General features: G+C 44.7%; 1 protein-coding gene across 3 annotated transcripts; it reads left to right on the forward strand.

Annotated features, from left to right (window-relative positions):
* The first annotated feature begins 48 nt into the window (after positions 1-48).
* On the forward strand, positions 49-15701 carry HDAC3 (histone deacetylase 3). Of its 3 annotated transcripts, XM_036425306.2 has the most exons (15): positions 49-212; positions 309-391; positions 1481-1623; positions 7167-7248; positions 7375-7431; positions 7549-7604; positions 8001-8134; positions 8634-8714; positions 9104-9177; positions 9334-9398; positions 10831-10920; positions 11047-11105; positions 11349-11428; positions 11729-11886; positions 15054-15701. In XM_036425306.2, exons 1-15 carry the CDS (start codon positions 158-160, stop codon positions 15121-15123), a joined length of 1287 nt encoding a protein of 428 aa, XP_036281199.1. In that variant the 5' UTR covers positions 49-157; the 3' UTR covers positions 15124-15701. The 3 variants fall into 3 exon arrangements, with proteins under 3 accessions (XP_036281199.1, XP_036281200.1, XP_036281201.1); XM_036425307.2 differs by lacking the exon at positions 1481-1623 and having other exon boundaries at positions 191-212; XM_036425308.2 differs by lacking the exons at positions 49-212; positions 309-391; positions 1481-1623; ... (1 more) ...; positions 7375-7431; positions 7549-7604 and adding an exon at positions 7719-7873.
* Positions 15702-16019: the final 318 nt, after the last annotated feature.

A 16019-nucleotide genomic window follows, 5' to 3' on the forward strand; every position in this document is an offset into this window, starting at 1 on the left:
GGGGGCGTGTCTTGGGCGTGGCCTATAGAGGGTGGGGCCTGGGTTCCCGGTTCCCGCAGAGGCCGGCGACGTGCTGACGCAGCACGTACGTACGACGGGAGGCGGGGCCGGCGGCCGGGCGGGCGGCTGAGGCGCGGGGCCTGGTCCCTCGGGCACCATGGCCAAAACCGTGGCCTATTTCTACGACCCGGACGTGGGCAACTTCCACTACGGTGAGGGGACAAGGTGGTGGGACCCGACGGGTTCGGGGTGCGGAGGTTTCGAGACCGGGGGGTGGCCACCACCACTGACGAACTCTCTACTCCCAGGGGCTGGGCACCCTATGAAGCCTCACCGCTTGGCACTGACCCACAGTCTGGTCCTGCACTATGGCCTCTACAAGAAGATGATCGTGAGTTTCGCCGCCTCCACTGTGGGTTTGAGGGTGGGGGGCCGAGCTGCGGCCCTAAACTAGGTAGGCCGCACTGAATTCACCCAGGGAGACCCACCCGAGGGTGGGGGTGGGGGTGGGGGCAGGCTGGATGGAAGGAACCAGGAGCACCCCTCCCCCCATATGCATAGTGCTGGTGAGTGCACGCACCGATTTAAGGGGAGTTACTCTTTCACCTTAGGTCAGCCACCCTTTGATCTCAGGTGGTCCAACTCTTAACGGATTAGGGTGGAGTGGGGCTGGTTTGAAGACTTGAAGATGTTTTTCTTCCTAGAATTTTAGGGTGTGGGCAGTGCTTTTAGCCTCAGAGAAGGGAAAGGGGATGTGAGGTTTACTCTCAGTTTCTATCCCTTCTCCTCTGCAACCCGTCTCCACCAACAAGGAGCTGAAGCTCCAGGGAGGACCATAGCCCTGTGTGTAAACGTGTATGTGGAGGATAGCAGATGTTCTGGGTATTACTTTTTAAACCTAGAATACCCCCACACAGATAATCACTACCCAACCCTTCATCTCCCAGGGAAACATGCTTTCGGTCCCTAGCTTGGAATTTGTAGCTGTGATTTGCGGTTATAAACAGTTAAGCTCAGCCCTCATGCGTTGCAAGGGGAATTAGTTAACGTATGAATGAGTGTCCACGGCTTGTGCTGAGCCACAGACAGTAAATTGGTCACAGAAGAGATTGAGGTGATGTTGGTGCATGAATCTATGAATTCCTGAAATCTTTTGCTGGCATGTACATTTTTGGGGGAGAGAAAGTCTTTTTGGTTTTGCCCAGTTTCTAAAGAAGTATGAGACACCCCCCTCCCCCACATCCCCCCTCCCCGGGTACTTTGGGCTTTAGAAGATCCTAACAAACCACCCAGTGGTCTTTAGGGGGCTTGATCCTAACAAACCACCCAGCCTATCAGAGCCTCTCTCCTGCCTCAGCATAACAAGGACTCGGGGTAAGGGTACTGCAGGTGTGGTTTTGGGTGATCCCCAGTGTGGGTGGTCTCAGCTCCATGATTGAGACTCACCCTGCCTGGATTCACCTTGTGTTTCTGTCCTGAGGTCTTCAAGCCATACCAGGCCTCCCAGCATGACATGTGCCGCTTCCACTCTGAGGACTACATTGACTTCCTGCAGAGAGTGAGCCCCACCAACATGCAAGGCTTCACCAAGAGCCTTAACGCCTTCAACGTGGGCGATGACTGGTGAGAAGATAGGACTTTTGGTGCCAGGCGTTTCAAGGAGAACACTTGAGTGAGGTCTTGGAGGCAGTAAGTGGGGAGATGCTGAGTCAGCGAGTCATCATTTACTCATTGGTTTATTCAATAAATATTTATTGGTCATTTATAGGCCAGGCCCTGTGCCAAATACTGGGGATGCAATGATCAACAATAGCAAAATTTTAATATTATAGTTGTGGTGAGTCCCATAAAGGAAGGGTACATGACAGCATATGAGGGTATATATGAGGGAGAATTACCCAGCTTTGGGAGTCTCGCAGTGGAGGCTTCCTGGAGGAAATAATAAATATTGAGCTGAGATCTGAAAAGAAAGAGTAAGAGGTAATTAGGTAACAATGGTTGGGAGGAGAGAGTGAGGGGAGGAATGTCATGGGCAGTAGGGATGACATGTGCTAGGGTCTGTGGTAGGATAGAATATGACTCATTTGAGGAACAAAAATGGCCAACCACAGAATATGAAGAGAAGAGTGATCTGAATTGAGGCTGCAGTGATAGGCAGGGCCTTTAAAAAATAGACAGCCCTATGATGAATTGGAGTTTTTATCCCTAGAAGAGAGGCAAGCCTTCAAAGTGTTTGAAAAAGCAAGAGAGTGGGTAGTTGTGATCAGGTTTACATGATTGGGCTTGTACCATACCAAGAAAATTTAGACCCTTTGGGAAAGGGAATGGATAAGAAAAATAAGCCCTGATCCTTGCTTACACCCATGTAAAAGAGTATACACCCATGAAAAAGAGTGACCATAAAAGCTACCATTTACTCAGTTTACTTTTAAACTTTTTATTAGGGAAAATTTCAAACATTTCTGAAAGAATAGTACAGCAAACTCCATACATTCATCATGCAGCTGCAACACTTGTAAGCAAATTTTCATCTATATCCCCTCACTTTAGGTTATCTTTTTTTTTTAATATATTTTATTGATTTTTTACAGAGAGGAAGGGAGAGAGATAGAGAGCTAGAAACGTTAATGAGAGAGAAACATCGACCAGCTGCCTCTTGCACACCCCCTGCCGGGGATGTGCCCGCAACCAATGTACCGGAATCGAACCTGGGACCTTTCAGTCCGCAGACCGACGCTCTACCACTGAGCCAAACCGGTTTCAGCTGGTTATCATTTTTTTAAATTTATTTTTAATTGTCACCTGAGGATGTTATTTTTTTTTTTACTGATTTAAGAGAAGAAGAGAGAGAGAGAGAAAGACATTGATATGATAGAGAAACATCTATCAGGAGGCAATGGCTGACCCCCTCACATGCCCTGAGTGGGGATCAAACATGGGATGACACTCCAACCAACAAACACCCTGCAGGGATCACCTTAGATTTAAAACAATTCCCAGCCTGGCTGGTGTGGCTCAGTTGGGTGTCATCCTGTGCACCCAAAGGTTGCTGGTTCCATTCGAGGCAGCTGTTGGCTGTTTTTCTCTCCCTCGCCCTTCCTTTCTAACAAAAATTCTCAGATATCATATTCTTTTATCTGTGAATACTTTATGTATCTCTAAATGATCCTCTTTAAAAATGCACAATGTTACTACCACACCTAAAAATTTAGCAGTAATTCCTTAATATCATCAGAGTTGCGTGCAATCAATATTCACATTTTTTTCTATTTCTTATAATTTTCCTGTATTGCACTTGATTGATTTATATTAGGATTACATTTGGTTGATAATGTCTCTTAAAATTCTTAATCTATAACATTTCTTTCCCCTGAATTTAATTCTTGAAGAGACCAGGCTGTTGATCCTGTAGAGTTTCCTACAATAGCTACCATTTTTTGAGTGCTTACTCTGCAATGCAGAGGATTGCTGCTACATCCACTTCTCACACTAACCCTGAAATGTGATAGTCCTTTTCCTGCTTTTGGGTATACTGAAGTTTGAGGAGATTTAGGTAACTTGCCTGAGTCACATAACTGGTCAGTGGAGGTGGCAGAATTCAGAACCAGAGCCCAGGTTTTAAAATACTACCCTAGGCTGAAACCGGTTTTGCTCAATGGATAGAGCTTTGGTCTGCGCCGGACTGAAAGGTCCCAGGTTTGGTTCCCGTCAAGGACATGTACCTTGGTTGCAGGCACATCCCCAGTAGGGGGTATGCAAGAGGCAGCTGGTCGATGTTTCTCTCTCATCGATGTTTCTAGCTATCTCTCTTCCTTCCTCTCTGTAAAAAATCAATACAATATATTAATAAATAAATAAATAAATAAATAAATAAAATACTATTATACCCTAATCTGTTTTCCTAAAATATCCTATCAATAGAAGTAGCCTGGGCTGGAGAAACTGACACCAGCCTCTCCAAGGCCTTACCAGCCTTCACACCACCAGGGAGTTTCACACCACACAGCCTGTCTTGACCACTGCAGCCGCAGAGGTCTGTCCTGCACATCGCACTGTCATTTGGTGTTCAGTCACATGTTGCCTTGGGTGGTTTCTTGGTTTTTTGTTATTGCTGCTGCTGCTATTTCTGACTTCACTTTATAGGTCTGCAAATGCAGAGTCAGCCCTCAGGCCACAGCTGGGGCCGGGAAAGCCGTTGTGCACTGAGGGAATGCTCCTGGGGGACCCTTTGTGCGGCATCCTACTGTCACACGTGCTTATCTGTATTTCAGATGAGAATGAGAGCTTTTCCTTTCAATTAACTTCTGACGGTTTTCAAAGCAATCTAATATAAAAGCTAAATTATACTACAAGGCTTTTAATGGGGGGGGGAAACAAACAATAAACCAGTCCCAGAACTGTCCCTTCCACTTATAGATCCCTCTCTCCAGAGGCAGCCACTTTTAGCTTCTTTAGCTAGTTCTTCTGCCACTTATCTTTGCACTTCAAAATAATAATATTAATTTACTAGTTACTAATGTGTAATATACTTAGGTAATGCCTATTGTTTGTCAGGTACTATTCTAAATGCTTTGCAGTCATTAGCTCATTTAGTCTCAACTACCCCTACGAATCAGGGTCTATGACTATCTTCTTTTTACAGATGAGAACACTTAGGCACAGAAAGCTTTATCTTGCCCAGACTCACAATCATTAGGTGTTAAAGAGTCAAGGTTTGAACCTAGGTAGTTGCCCCAGAATCTAGGCTGTTAACCATGTTACTTTCCTATACTGTTTCTTATAAGTTGCTCATATTGATATTTCTTAATTTAGCAATGGTCTATTAAACTCTTAGAATTGAAGATGAGCATTTAGTCTCCTTATACATCACCTGGCTTCCCCTTCCCTCCTATCTTCAGAATATAGTTATATAACATTTTTTATTAAATAAGTATTCTATGTTTATATATATATAATATATATTTTTAAAGATATATTTTATTGATTTTTTACAGAGAGGAAGAGAGAGAGATAGAGATTAGAAACATCGATGAGAGAGAGACATGGATCAGCTGCCTCTTGCACACCTCTACTGGGGATGTGCCCTCAACCAAGGTACATGCCCTTGACTGGAATCGAACCCGGGACCTTTCAGTCCAAAGGCCGACGCTCTATCCACTGAGCCAAACCAGTCTCGGCCTTTGTTTATATTTTTTTTAATTTTGAAAAATTAATTTACCATTGAGACAAATAGTATACTATGATTTTAATAATTTTCTTATATAAGTTTTTGTTTTTCCTGGAGCTGATAATTTCATTGTTTATTCATTTGCTTACTTGTCTAGGTGTCAATCACAAATTCTGCTCAAACTCTGAGAATCTATAAAAATCTCTATACCCAGTCGGTGTAGTTCAGTAGTTGAGTGTCAACCTATGAGCCAGGAGGTCACGGTTTGATTCCTGGTCAGGGCACATGCCTAAATTGCAGGCTCAATCCCCAATAGGGAGTGTGCAGGAGGCTCTCTCATCATTGATGTTCCTTTCTCCAATCATCTCTGAAATCAATAAAAATATATATTTAAAAAAACAAACAAAACACTCCCTCCCTAGCCTGTTTGGCTCAATGGATAAAGTGTTGGTCTGTGGACAAGGCTTAATTCTAGTCAAGGGCACATGGTCGGATTGCAGGCTCAGTCCCCAGGAGGGGGTGTACAGAAGGCAGTCGATTAATGATTCACTCTCATTATTAATGTTTCCCTCTATCTCCCTCTTCCTCTCTGAAATCAATAAAAATATATTTTAAAAAAACACTCTAGGGGAGGGTGGGGGTATGGGGGAGAGATCAGCCAAAGGACACCTTAATCAATAAAGAAATCAAAACAAAACAAAACAATACTCCCTACAATTTTCTTTTTCACATAGTCCAATGTGTCAACTCCACTATTTCCTTGGAGACCTAAAGCAGGGGATATTTTTAAAGCATTTCTTTTGCTGAAGGTCAAGTTTATGAAGATATAATTTGCATACAGTAGAATTCATCCCTTTTAGGTATACAGTTCTGAGAGTTTTGACAACAAGGTCATTTATCCCCCAAAGGTTCCTCATGTTCTTTTGAAGTTAATCCCTTCTCTCTACATTAACTCTAGGCTAGTGGTCGGCAAACCAGCTCACGAGCCACATGCGGCTCTTTTGCCCCTTGAGTGTGGCTCTTCCACAAAATACCATGTGCGATTGAAACTTCATAGCCCATTTGCAGAAGTCGGTTTTCAGCTCTCAAAAGAAATTTCAGTAGTTGTACTGCTGATATTTGGCTCTGTTGACTAATGAGTTTGCCGACCACTGCTCCAGACAACTACTGATCTGAGGTCTGTCCCTATATTTTGCCTTTTCAGAGTGTCATTTAAATGGAGCTGCATAGTATGTAGCCATTTGTGTCTGGCTTCAAGCCTCTTTTTTTTTTTTTTAATAAAAAATGAAGATGCTATTAATGATAGCTGACATTTATTAAAGGCTTACTGGGTTCCACACTGTGTTAAAGGCTGTGTGTTATTTCATCATTATTACTATTTTGTGTATACTATAGGAAGATAACTTTTTTTAAAATGTGATACAGAAAAGTCTTTTAAGAAAAATAGAGCTCAGTGTTCTCTTACAACTTGTTTCCTCTTTGTGTGTATGCTCAAGTACCTAGAAGCTGCCTGCTTCTCTCTCCAGCGAGGGTATAAACTTCCTGACAGAGTTAAATCCTTCTTTACTTCCCATCAGGGCTTGATACACGATTTGGTCCAAAATATTTGTTGAATAGCTGAGACCGGTTTGGCTTAGTGGATAGAATGTCAGCCTGCCGACTGAAAGGTCCCAGGTTCGATTCCAGTCAAGGGCATGTACCTTGGTTGCGAGCACATCCCTAGTAGGGGGTGTGCAAGAGGCAGCTGATCGATGAGTCTCTCTCATCGATGTTTCTGACTCTATCCCTCTCTCTTCCTCTCTGTAAAAAATCAATAAAATATATATTTTTAAAAATTTATTTAAAAAATTGTTGAATACATTTGCAGGTAACTTGAGCATGTGGGAGCGGGAGAGCAGCTTATTAAAGAATGGACGTTGGAGGGGTTTGGATTGGGAGAGAGGTGTTGGGAGGTCTGGACAGAGATAAAATGGCTTCAACTTTCTCCTCTTCCCTGCAGCCCAGTGTTTCCCGGACTCTTTGAGTTCTGTTCCCGTTACACAGGCGCATCTCTGCAAGGAGCAACCCAGCTGAACAACAAGGTGACCACAGCCCTGAGTCCCTTTCTCCCTGTCTGTGGCTGACTGGACTCGGGGCTTGACCCTGACCATGAGCTCCCGTCTCTGGGGGTGGGCAGGAGGACTGTGAGTTGGGTGTTTGTTTTTTAGATCTGTGACATTGCCATTAACTGGGCTGGAGGTTTGCACCATGCCAAGAAGTTTGAGGTGAGTGAGGAGGTGATGGGGGAGACATAGCTACTCTAAGGTTGGTCAGGATGACAGTAGGGGACAGCTGGGTGGAGGAATTGTTCCGTCCTTTACAAGACCACTGTCTTGCCATAGGCTTCTGGCTTCTGCTATGTCAATGACATTGTGATTGGCATCCTGGAGCTGCTCAAGTGAGTAACCTGGGAGACGATGGAGGGACTTAATGAGACTCTCAGCTGACGAGATCTCAGACTGTCCTGGCCCTGACACAGATCTCCATCCCCATACTTGCTTCTCCCAATTCTTCATGCTTTGCCCAGGCTGCCTCTTCCTGTGCTCTGCTGCACATTCCCTGTTGCCTGTTTACATCTCATCCTTCTCTGCACATCCCTCTCCTGTCCCTGCATCTGGGCTGGAGCCCTAGGGTTGCCCTTAGGGAACTGGTGGTGTTAGGTTTCAGGTGACTTTGGTGCAATTGGGCAGAGCAGACTCTTGATAATCCCAGACCTTGTGTTTGGGAGGAGTGGCTGGGGTTTTCTTCCTGGAGTCCACCTCTGCCTCAGACCCTGTCTTTGCCCTCACCCCAGGTACCACCCTCGGGTGCTCTACATTGATATTGACATCCACCATGGTGACGGGGTCCAGGAAGCCTTCTACCTCACTGACCGGGTCATGACAGTGTCCTTCCACAAATATGGAAACTACTTCTTCCCCGGCACAGGTACGGAGTAGAAATGCCCGTCCCTTCCGCACCCCTCAGCTCTTTACCGTGACTGCTCCTTCTCAGCCTTCAGGTCTCAGCTCTGCTGCTCCTCCTCAGGGAAGCCTCTCCCAACCACCCAGTTAACTACTCACCTCCTTGCCCACTACTCTCACATCCCTCTGCTTGTTTCTCACCGAGCACTCACTGCTGTTTGTATTTATTGTGGTGTTTTGTTTTGTTTACTGTCTCCCTTACTATGTTTACTCACAAAAATATAAGCTTAGTGGTATTTCCAACATTTCATTAATTCTCTTTATTGCTATATCCCCCGTGCCTAGTAGGCCCTTAAAAAGTATTTGTTGAATGAATGCAAGTTGCAAGGGACTTGGCTCTATGGAGTGAGTGGTGCAGTTATGCAAATGGAAGGAGAGGCCCTCAGTGTTGGTTGGGTTGAAGCAGTTGTGTGGTGGATGCCTCCCATGTGTGGCTGCTAGCCCCCACCTCCCACTTCCTGTAGGTGACATGTATGAAGTTGGAGCAGAGAGTGGCCGCTACTACTGTCTCAATGTACCCCTGCGGGATGGCATTGATGACCAGAGTAAGTACTGAAGTCTTCTCCCTGCTCACTGGGCCCCTTCTTTCTCTCCTTGAGTTAACCTCTTCTGCCTGGTATTGCCTGCTGTTAGGCCAGGTATCCTTCAGGATGAATGGCCTTCAAAAGGACCATGAGCCACCACCATCCTCCTTCCTCCTCCTGGAAACTATACAACACATTATGTGTATGTGCATTTTTCTGGGAAAAGGGTCATTAGCTTTCATCCATCACTCCAAGGGGTCTGGGACCCCTCCAGAAGTTCAGAACCAATGGTTGTTTCCTTGGGTTGCCTCTTTCCTGGGCTATATGCTCTCTCAACCCCCTTTTTCCTTTTGTTCCCTGTCTCCCCATCCCCTTGGGGTGCCAGGTACCCATCTTTGGCCCTCTCCCAGGTTACAAGCACCTTTTCCAGCCGGTTATCAACCAGGTGGTGGACTTCTACCAACCCACATGCATTGTTCTTCAGGTAATACTGCCCGTGCCTGATTAGGAGGGCTCTTCCTAGGTTTGGGAGAAGCGAGCAGGAAAGAGTGGGTGGGGAAGGGGAGGGAAGAAGGGAAGCACACCTGGGACATTCTGATCAGTTATCTCACCCAGCTGCCTGCGCTTTTGCTTTATGCAGTGTGGAGCTGACTCCCTGGGCTGTGACCGATTGGGCTGCTTCAACCTCAGCATTCGAGGACACGGGTGAGACTTACCCTCCTGTGACTCCCACGGGTTTTCAAGTGGCCTTGAACCTCAACACAAGAGAGGGGGTCGTGGAAAAGCGGGTCTTACCTCTTCTTGAGAATAAAAAATAGTGCCAAATTGCACTTGAACCAGAAAGGTCACCTTAAACAGGGTTCCCCAGCTGGTTATTTATCCTCACTAGGTTTTTATTAAGCTCCTGTTATGTTCCAGACACTGTACAGGAGATGGGGACACAATGGGGAAACTCCCATGAACTTGACAGTTTAGTGTAGGAAACAGACAAACGTGAGAGGCAAACCAGGTAGATAGTTATAAATCCTATGAAAGGAAAAGATAGGAAGCTGAAGTACAGGATAGCAGTGGGGAGCCTACTTGTGGATAGTACGATGTGGAAAGGATTTTCTGAGGAGTTGGAATTTGGATTGAGAACCTGAAGGCTAACAGGAGGGAGCCCTGAGGAAGAGCAGAGAGAGTGCTGTCCCACGCGGTGGGCAGGGCCCACGCAGAGGCTGTGAGGCCGGGAAGAGCTGGTGTGGAGAGGATGTGAAGTAAAACTAGTGAGGCAAGAACATGGAGTAAGCTGGCGGTGGTGTATGTGAGGTCTGATAGGTGAGCAGTGGTGAGGCTGAATAGAGCCTTTGGACCTGGTAAGGAGTCTAGATTATTATTATTACTGGAAAATCATTGAAATATATGAAGCAGGGAAGTGCCATGTTTTATTTTATTATTATTTTTTAAAATATATTTTATTGATTTTTTACAGAGAGGAAGGGAGAGAGATTGAGAGCTAGAAACATCGATGGGAGAGAAACATCGACCAGCTGCCTCTTGCACACCCCACACCGGGGATGTGCCCACAACCAATGTACATGCCCTTGACCGGAATCGAACCTGGTACCTTTCAGTCCACAGACCGACGCTCTACCACTGAGCCAAACCGGTTTTGGCAGAACTGCCATGTTTTAAAGTGACTGCTGTGACTGCTGCTTGGAGAAAGGTTTGGGTTTAGGGAGACGGGAGTGGAAGGGGAAGATCAGTTAGGGAGCTCTTGGTGTTGTCTAGGCTGGATATGTGGTGCTGGGCTGAGGTAGAGGAGGTAGCGATGGAGAGAAGTGGATGATTTGAGTTATATTATGGCTTAGAAGTGATAGCCTTTGCTGGGGCATGGATGAGAATAGATGATTAACAGGTAGGGTGCCAGGATGGGTGTGTAGAACAGGAGTGCACTTTATTTTAGATTTTTTTTTTGAGACACAGAAATACAATAAGTACACATATCTCAAGGATTTAACTAAATAAATTTCACTGCCTAGATCAAGATATAGAACCTATCTAGTTTCCTTGTGCCCCTTTCCAGACAATACCAAGAGGGGTGTTCGTTGGCTTTTCATAACTACCTTTACTTAATTCCTTTGGTTTCTTTTAATAGGGAATGCGTCGAATATGTCAAGAGCTTCAATATTCCTCTCCTGGTGCTAGGTGGTGGTGGTTATACTGTCCGAAATGTTGCCCGGTGCTGGTAAGCACATTCCCTAATTTTCCTTTTCCCCTTTGTCCAGTGTGAGCTGGGGGCTCCCTGAGGGTCAGCAAGGTGGGCCCTTGAGGCCACTTGCTCAGCCTGCCCCCTTCTGCTGGTTGGTTTCAGGACGTATGAGACATCGCTGCTGGTAGAGGAGGCCATTAGTGAGGAGCTCCCCTATAGTGGTAAGGACCACCCCATCTTACCCCGACACCAGAAAGGCTGTTCTCACAATGGCCTGGCTTGAAGGCAGAGAGGAAACTGACATTCTCAGAGCTCTATAGACTAACCCCTGAGCTCAGAACAGTGAAAAGATTAGGCAACTATAATGTAGGGATTTTGGATGGGAAGGAAAGAGATTGGGAAGTCTTGGGACCTGATTGTCTGACTGAGCCATACTCTCTCCGTCAAATCTTTTCCCTCCTAAGAATACTTTGAGTACTTTGCCCCAGATTTCACGCTCCATCCAGATGTCAGCACCCGCATCGAGAATCAGAACTCGCGCCAGGTCAGTAGTTTGGAGAAGCTGAGCACAAGGGTGGGGAGTGGTCCAGGATGTGGGAAATCAGAGAAACCACGGAAGAAAGTTATCAACCATCACTCTCACTGATATCAGCTGGAGGAGGATTCTAAACAGGTTACAGTAGAGGCAGTTGGGCGTGGAAGTAGGAACACTTCTCAGTTGGTGTACTCAAACTAGAATTAAAAATGGGATTAAAACTAGGATGATGGGGTGAAAGGCAGCTGGAAGGGTGGATGCCCTCAATCACTGTGAGCTGCTCACTCTCTATTCCTTCACTCCAACCAGTATCTGGACCAGATCCGCCAGACAATCTTTGAAAACCTGAAGATGCTGAACCATGCACCTAGTGTCCAGATTCACGATGTGCCCGCAGACCTCCTGACCTATGACAGGACTGATGAGGCTGATGCAGAGGAGAGGGGTCCTGAGGAGAACTATAGCAGGTCTGGGGCAGGGATGAGAGAGGGGATTCTAGAGGGATTGTCAGGGAGGTGAAGAGGGGAAAAGTAAACTGAGACCTTAGCTTAATTTTCCCTGGCTTACTTCCTATAGTATGCCTATTTTTCAGTCTGCTGCTGTTTCACACTTTTTTTTTCTCTCTGTTTTTAATGACATGAGCAACATATATTATAAGTTTTAAACAGCACCAAAATATGTTAAGTTTGCATTTACAAAATCCAAACCCATTCCACAAAGTAACAGTTTGATTTGTATCTTTTCAGATAGATTTTTCTCTATAGATTAAGTATATGTACAGATAAACAAAAAATGCACATATACACTCATTCTCAAAGTTTTTTTAATAGAAATTAGGTCATTCTTTATGGGTTGCTCTACAACTTACATCTCTTACAACTGGTTCTTTCTGTTTTTTTACAAAGCAACATGTATCTTCCCATATCAATATATATATGTATCTTCCCATATCAATATATATATATCTGCTTCATTATTTTATCAGCTCTATACTATTCCATTGTGTGGATGTAGCCTCATTTAACCAAGTACCATTGATGGACATTTACATATTTCCCATTTTTTTCATTATTTACAAAGAATGTGGCAATGGCTCCCTTTCCCCCCTTTCATGTACATCTTTGCTTGCTTATTTGAGCAGATTAGATTCCTAGAATTGTTGCTGCTCAGTCAAAGGCTATGTGTGCTAAATTGTTAAATATTTGCTGCCAAATTGCCTTCCAAAAAGTCTGTAACAGTTTATATTCTTGCCAGCATCTTACTTCCAGGTTTTGAGCTAGACAGGTCACTGCCCATATACTGCTCTCTAAGACCCTTTGATTTCTTTCCTTTATTACAATAATTCTTTTAGGTATGATAATTGTATTGTGGTTTTTTAAAAAGCCGTTATCTTTCTGAGATAGATACTAAAACATTTACAGATGCAGTGAATTAGGGGGGGGAAAGACTAGCATAGAATTTATTTTTAATCTCAAGTAGGCTTCTCTGAAAAATGAAGGGGAAAGACAATAGAAACCAGAAGTGCAGAAACAGATGGACTTAATGGAGAACAGATTTACTTATGTGACTGAAGGATAACCACAGCTGGACACTTGCAGGACATCTGGTCCTGGTCCATGCAGTGCTAGAGGTTTGAACTGGCTCTGCTGCAGAGTCTGATGGGCTTCTCAGTGCCTTCCAGAATCTGCTTCTCTTAGAGTTCATGCTTCCAGATGCATCCTCTGGAGCTGGGCTTCACTGCTTGGACCCTTGGGACTACTACAGCCTTCTTCCTCTGTGAATGCTCCCATATTCCCACTCGTGGTTGAGGAAGTATCTGAACCTCTGGCCTCAGGAATTCCTTTTTGACCCATCATCTCCTTCTCAACCTCTCCAGGTCATTGAGGCTTAAATTCTAGAAATTGACTTTCGTTTTCTTAAAAAAAAACAAAAACACAAAACGGTAAACAGCTTTGATTACATTCTTCCTTTTGGCAAAGTGTGACCTTTTCATCTATAATTCTAGTCTGATATCTGAGCCTAGTCTCTGCATTATATCCTCCCCTCTCAACAGCTAGCCGAAGCCTCAGGCTTCTTCCTGTCGTTAAGTCCTACCTCTCTTTCAGACTGCCCACTGAGTTCCTGTTCTTTGATGTCTCCAGTTTGTGTATTATTTGCAGAATAGTGGTAATAAGAGTTACCACTTTTTGTGGGTTTGCTAAGCATCAAACTCAATACTAAGTGCTTATAGCAATTCGTATATATCATCATCCTGTTGCCATCAGACAATCTAGAGGAAGATTCTAAAGCTCAGAAAGGTTAAATAACTTTTTGAAGGTTCCACAGCTAGTTTATTATCAGGGCTGACATTCAAACCAGAGTGTCTGACTCCACAGGCTGAACCCTTGTGTGCTTAAAAGTAACTGAGACATTGCTTACTAGTCAGGTAGGGCTTTTTCTGACTTAGTTGTCCAGCTTCTCTTTGATGACATTCTCCCTTTTTCCTTTTTTTAAAAAAATATATATATTTTTATTGATTTCAGAGAGGAAGGGAAAGGGAGAGAGAGAATCATCAATGATGAGAGAGAATCACTGATTGGCTGCCTCCTGCACACCCCACACTGGGGATTGGCCAACATCTGGGCATTTGCCCTGCCCGGGAATTGAACCATGATCTCCTGGATAAGCCAATGATCATCACTGAGTCATAACGGCTGAGTAAAAACTCCTTTTCATTGCACTTAGAGGGAAATCCAAATTTCTGACCATGCTTTTAAAAAGCCCTGCATGCTGGCCCTTTACTAACATCCTGGTCTCATCTTTTAACAGCTCTCCTTCATGCTCACTGTTCCCAGACACCCTGGTTTCCTTGCTCTTACTGGTCCTTTCACCTTTATAACTTTGGTACTTGGTGGGTATTTTTTTGCAGCTCAGAATGGTCTTCCTGAGATCTTTAGCCAGTTCCTTCTCAAACTTCAGGTCTTACTTTCTTAGAACAGCCTTCCCTAATAATCCTTTGTGAAAATTTTGTTTCCTTCATCACTTTCTGTCACATCTCCCTTTATTTCATTTTATTCATGTACTCTTCGTTATCTGGAATTATCACATTTACTTATTTACTTTGTTAGTGATTGTCAGTCTCATTTATTAGGTAAGTTTTTAGGGATTGTCAGAAATTTTGTCTGGCTTATTCTCTACTGTATTGCTAAGGCTCATGACAGTGCTAGCACAGAGTAATCTCAATAAATGCTTACTGACTACATGAATGGAGGAATACTAGTGATCGTCTCTACTAATAGAAGGGGAGGAGTGCTTCCCTGACAAAGGGGTTTAAGACGTGGCTCCAGCCGGAACCGGTTTGGCTCAATGGATAGAGCTTCGGCTTGGGGACTGAGGGGTCCCCGGTTCGATTCCGGTCAAGAGCATGTACCTTGGTTGCGGGCATATCCCCAGTGGGGGGTGTGCAAGAGGCAGCTGATCGATGACTCTCATCGATGTTTCTAACTCTCTATCTCTCTCCCTTCCTCTCTGTACAAAATCAATAAAATATTAAAAAAAAAAAAAAAAAAAGACGTGGCTCCAGAGAGGGTGCCACTGTGGGAAAATGTTGGAGCTTGAAGAGTGGAGCCCTCACCTCTCTCCCCTTGCTTTGCAGGCCAGAGGCACCCAATGAGTTCTATGACGGAGACCATGACAACGACAAGGAAAGCGATGTGGAGATTTAAGAGCAGCTGGGCTTGCTGTGTCCCCAAGGAATTCCTTCTTACCTTGGGTGGGAGGAAAGAGGTGTGGGTCCCCGCGCTCTGGACCTGTTGCCTTCAGTGGTTTTACCAATGATGGGGGACTGTTCGGAGACCACATCTGGTTCTCAAACCAACTATCTCCTTTCTTCTCCCTCCTAAGGCCTGACAATGGTACCTATTTGGGATTGGATGGGATAAGGATAGCTCTCTGTAGAACATCTTGGGCAGTGGGCCCTGGATGCCAGTCCCAGCCCTTCTGGCCTCCTTATCCCTTCCCTGCTTCCCTCTAGCTCAGAGACTTCTAGCGATGAAGGAGTAATCAGGACTGAGGTTGCCTCTGGCTTCCTCCTCTCATGGGTTCTACTGCAAGCCTTCCTTCCAGTGCAGTGAAGAGTGAGGGGTTTTAGAGAGCCAGAGCTTATTTAACCCCTTATCCCCAGATGATGGCAAGTACAAATATGTTGCACAGGAGGATGTGAAAATGTCCTGTTCTAAGTTTTGGCTTTATGTTCATTTTACCACTGTTTTTATCCAATAAACCAAGTTGGTATTTTTTTGTACCTTTTGTCTTTCTGTGACTAGCTACCTATGTGTGAAGGCAGAGGAAGGGGGGTTATGAAGTATGTAATAAAAATCTTAGTTGACACTCACTCAGCACCTAGCTTATGTTAGGCCCTGTATATGTAATCTGCATGGACTATTTTGCTCATATATAGGGAGTTGATAGAGCCTTCTGGTTAAGAGTTAGACAAACATGGGCAGATTACTAAAGAGAGGGGATGGAAGAGGACTTCAGCTTTTTGAACCTGGGTGTTTGGAATGGTGATGTTAGCTGGTGAGGATGCAGAGAGAGAAAAGTGCTTATTTAGCACAGTGCC

Source organism: Pipistrellus kuhlii, unplaced genomic scaffold, assembly GCF_014108245.1.
Source record: "Pipistrellus kuhlii isolate mPipKuh1 unplaced genomic scaffold, mPipKuh1.p scaffold_m20_p_8, whole genome shotgun sequence".
NCBI lineage: Eukaryota > Metazoa > Chordata > Mammalia > Chiroptera > Vespertilionidae > Pipistrellus > Pipistrellus kuhlii.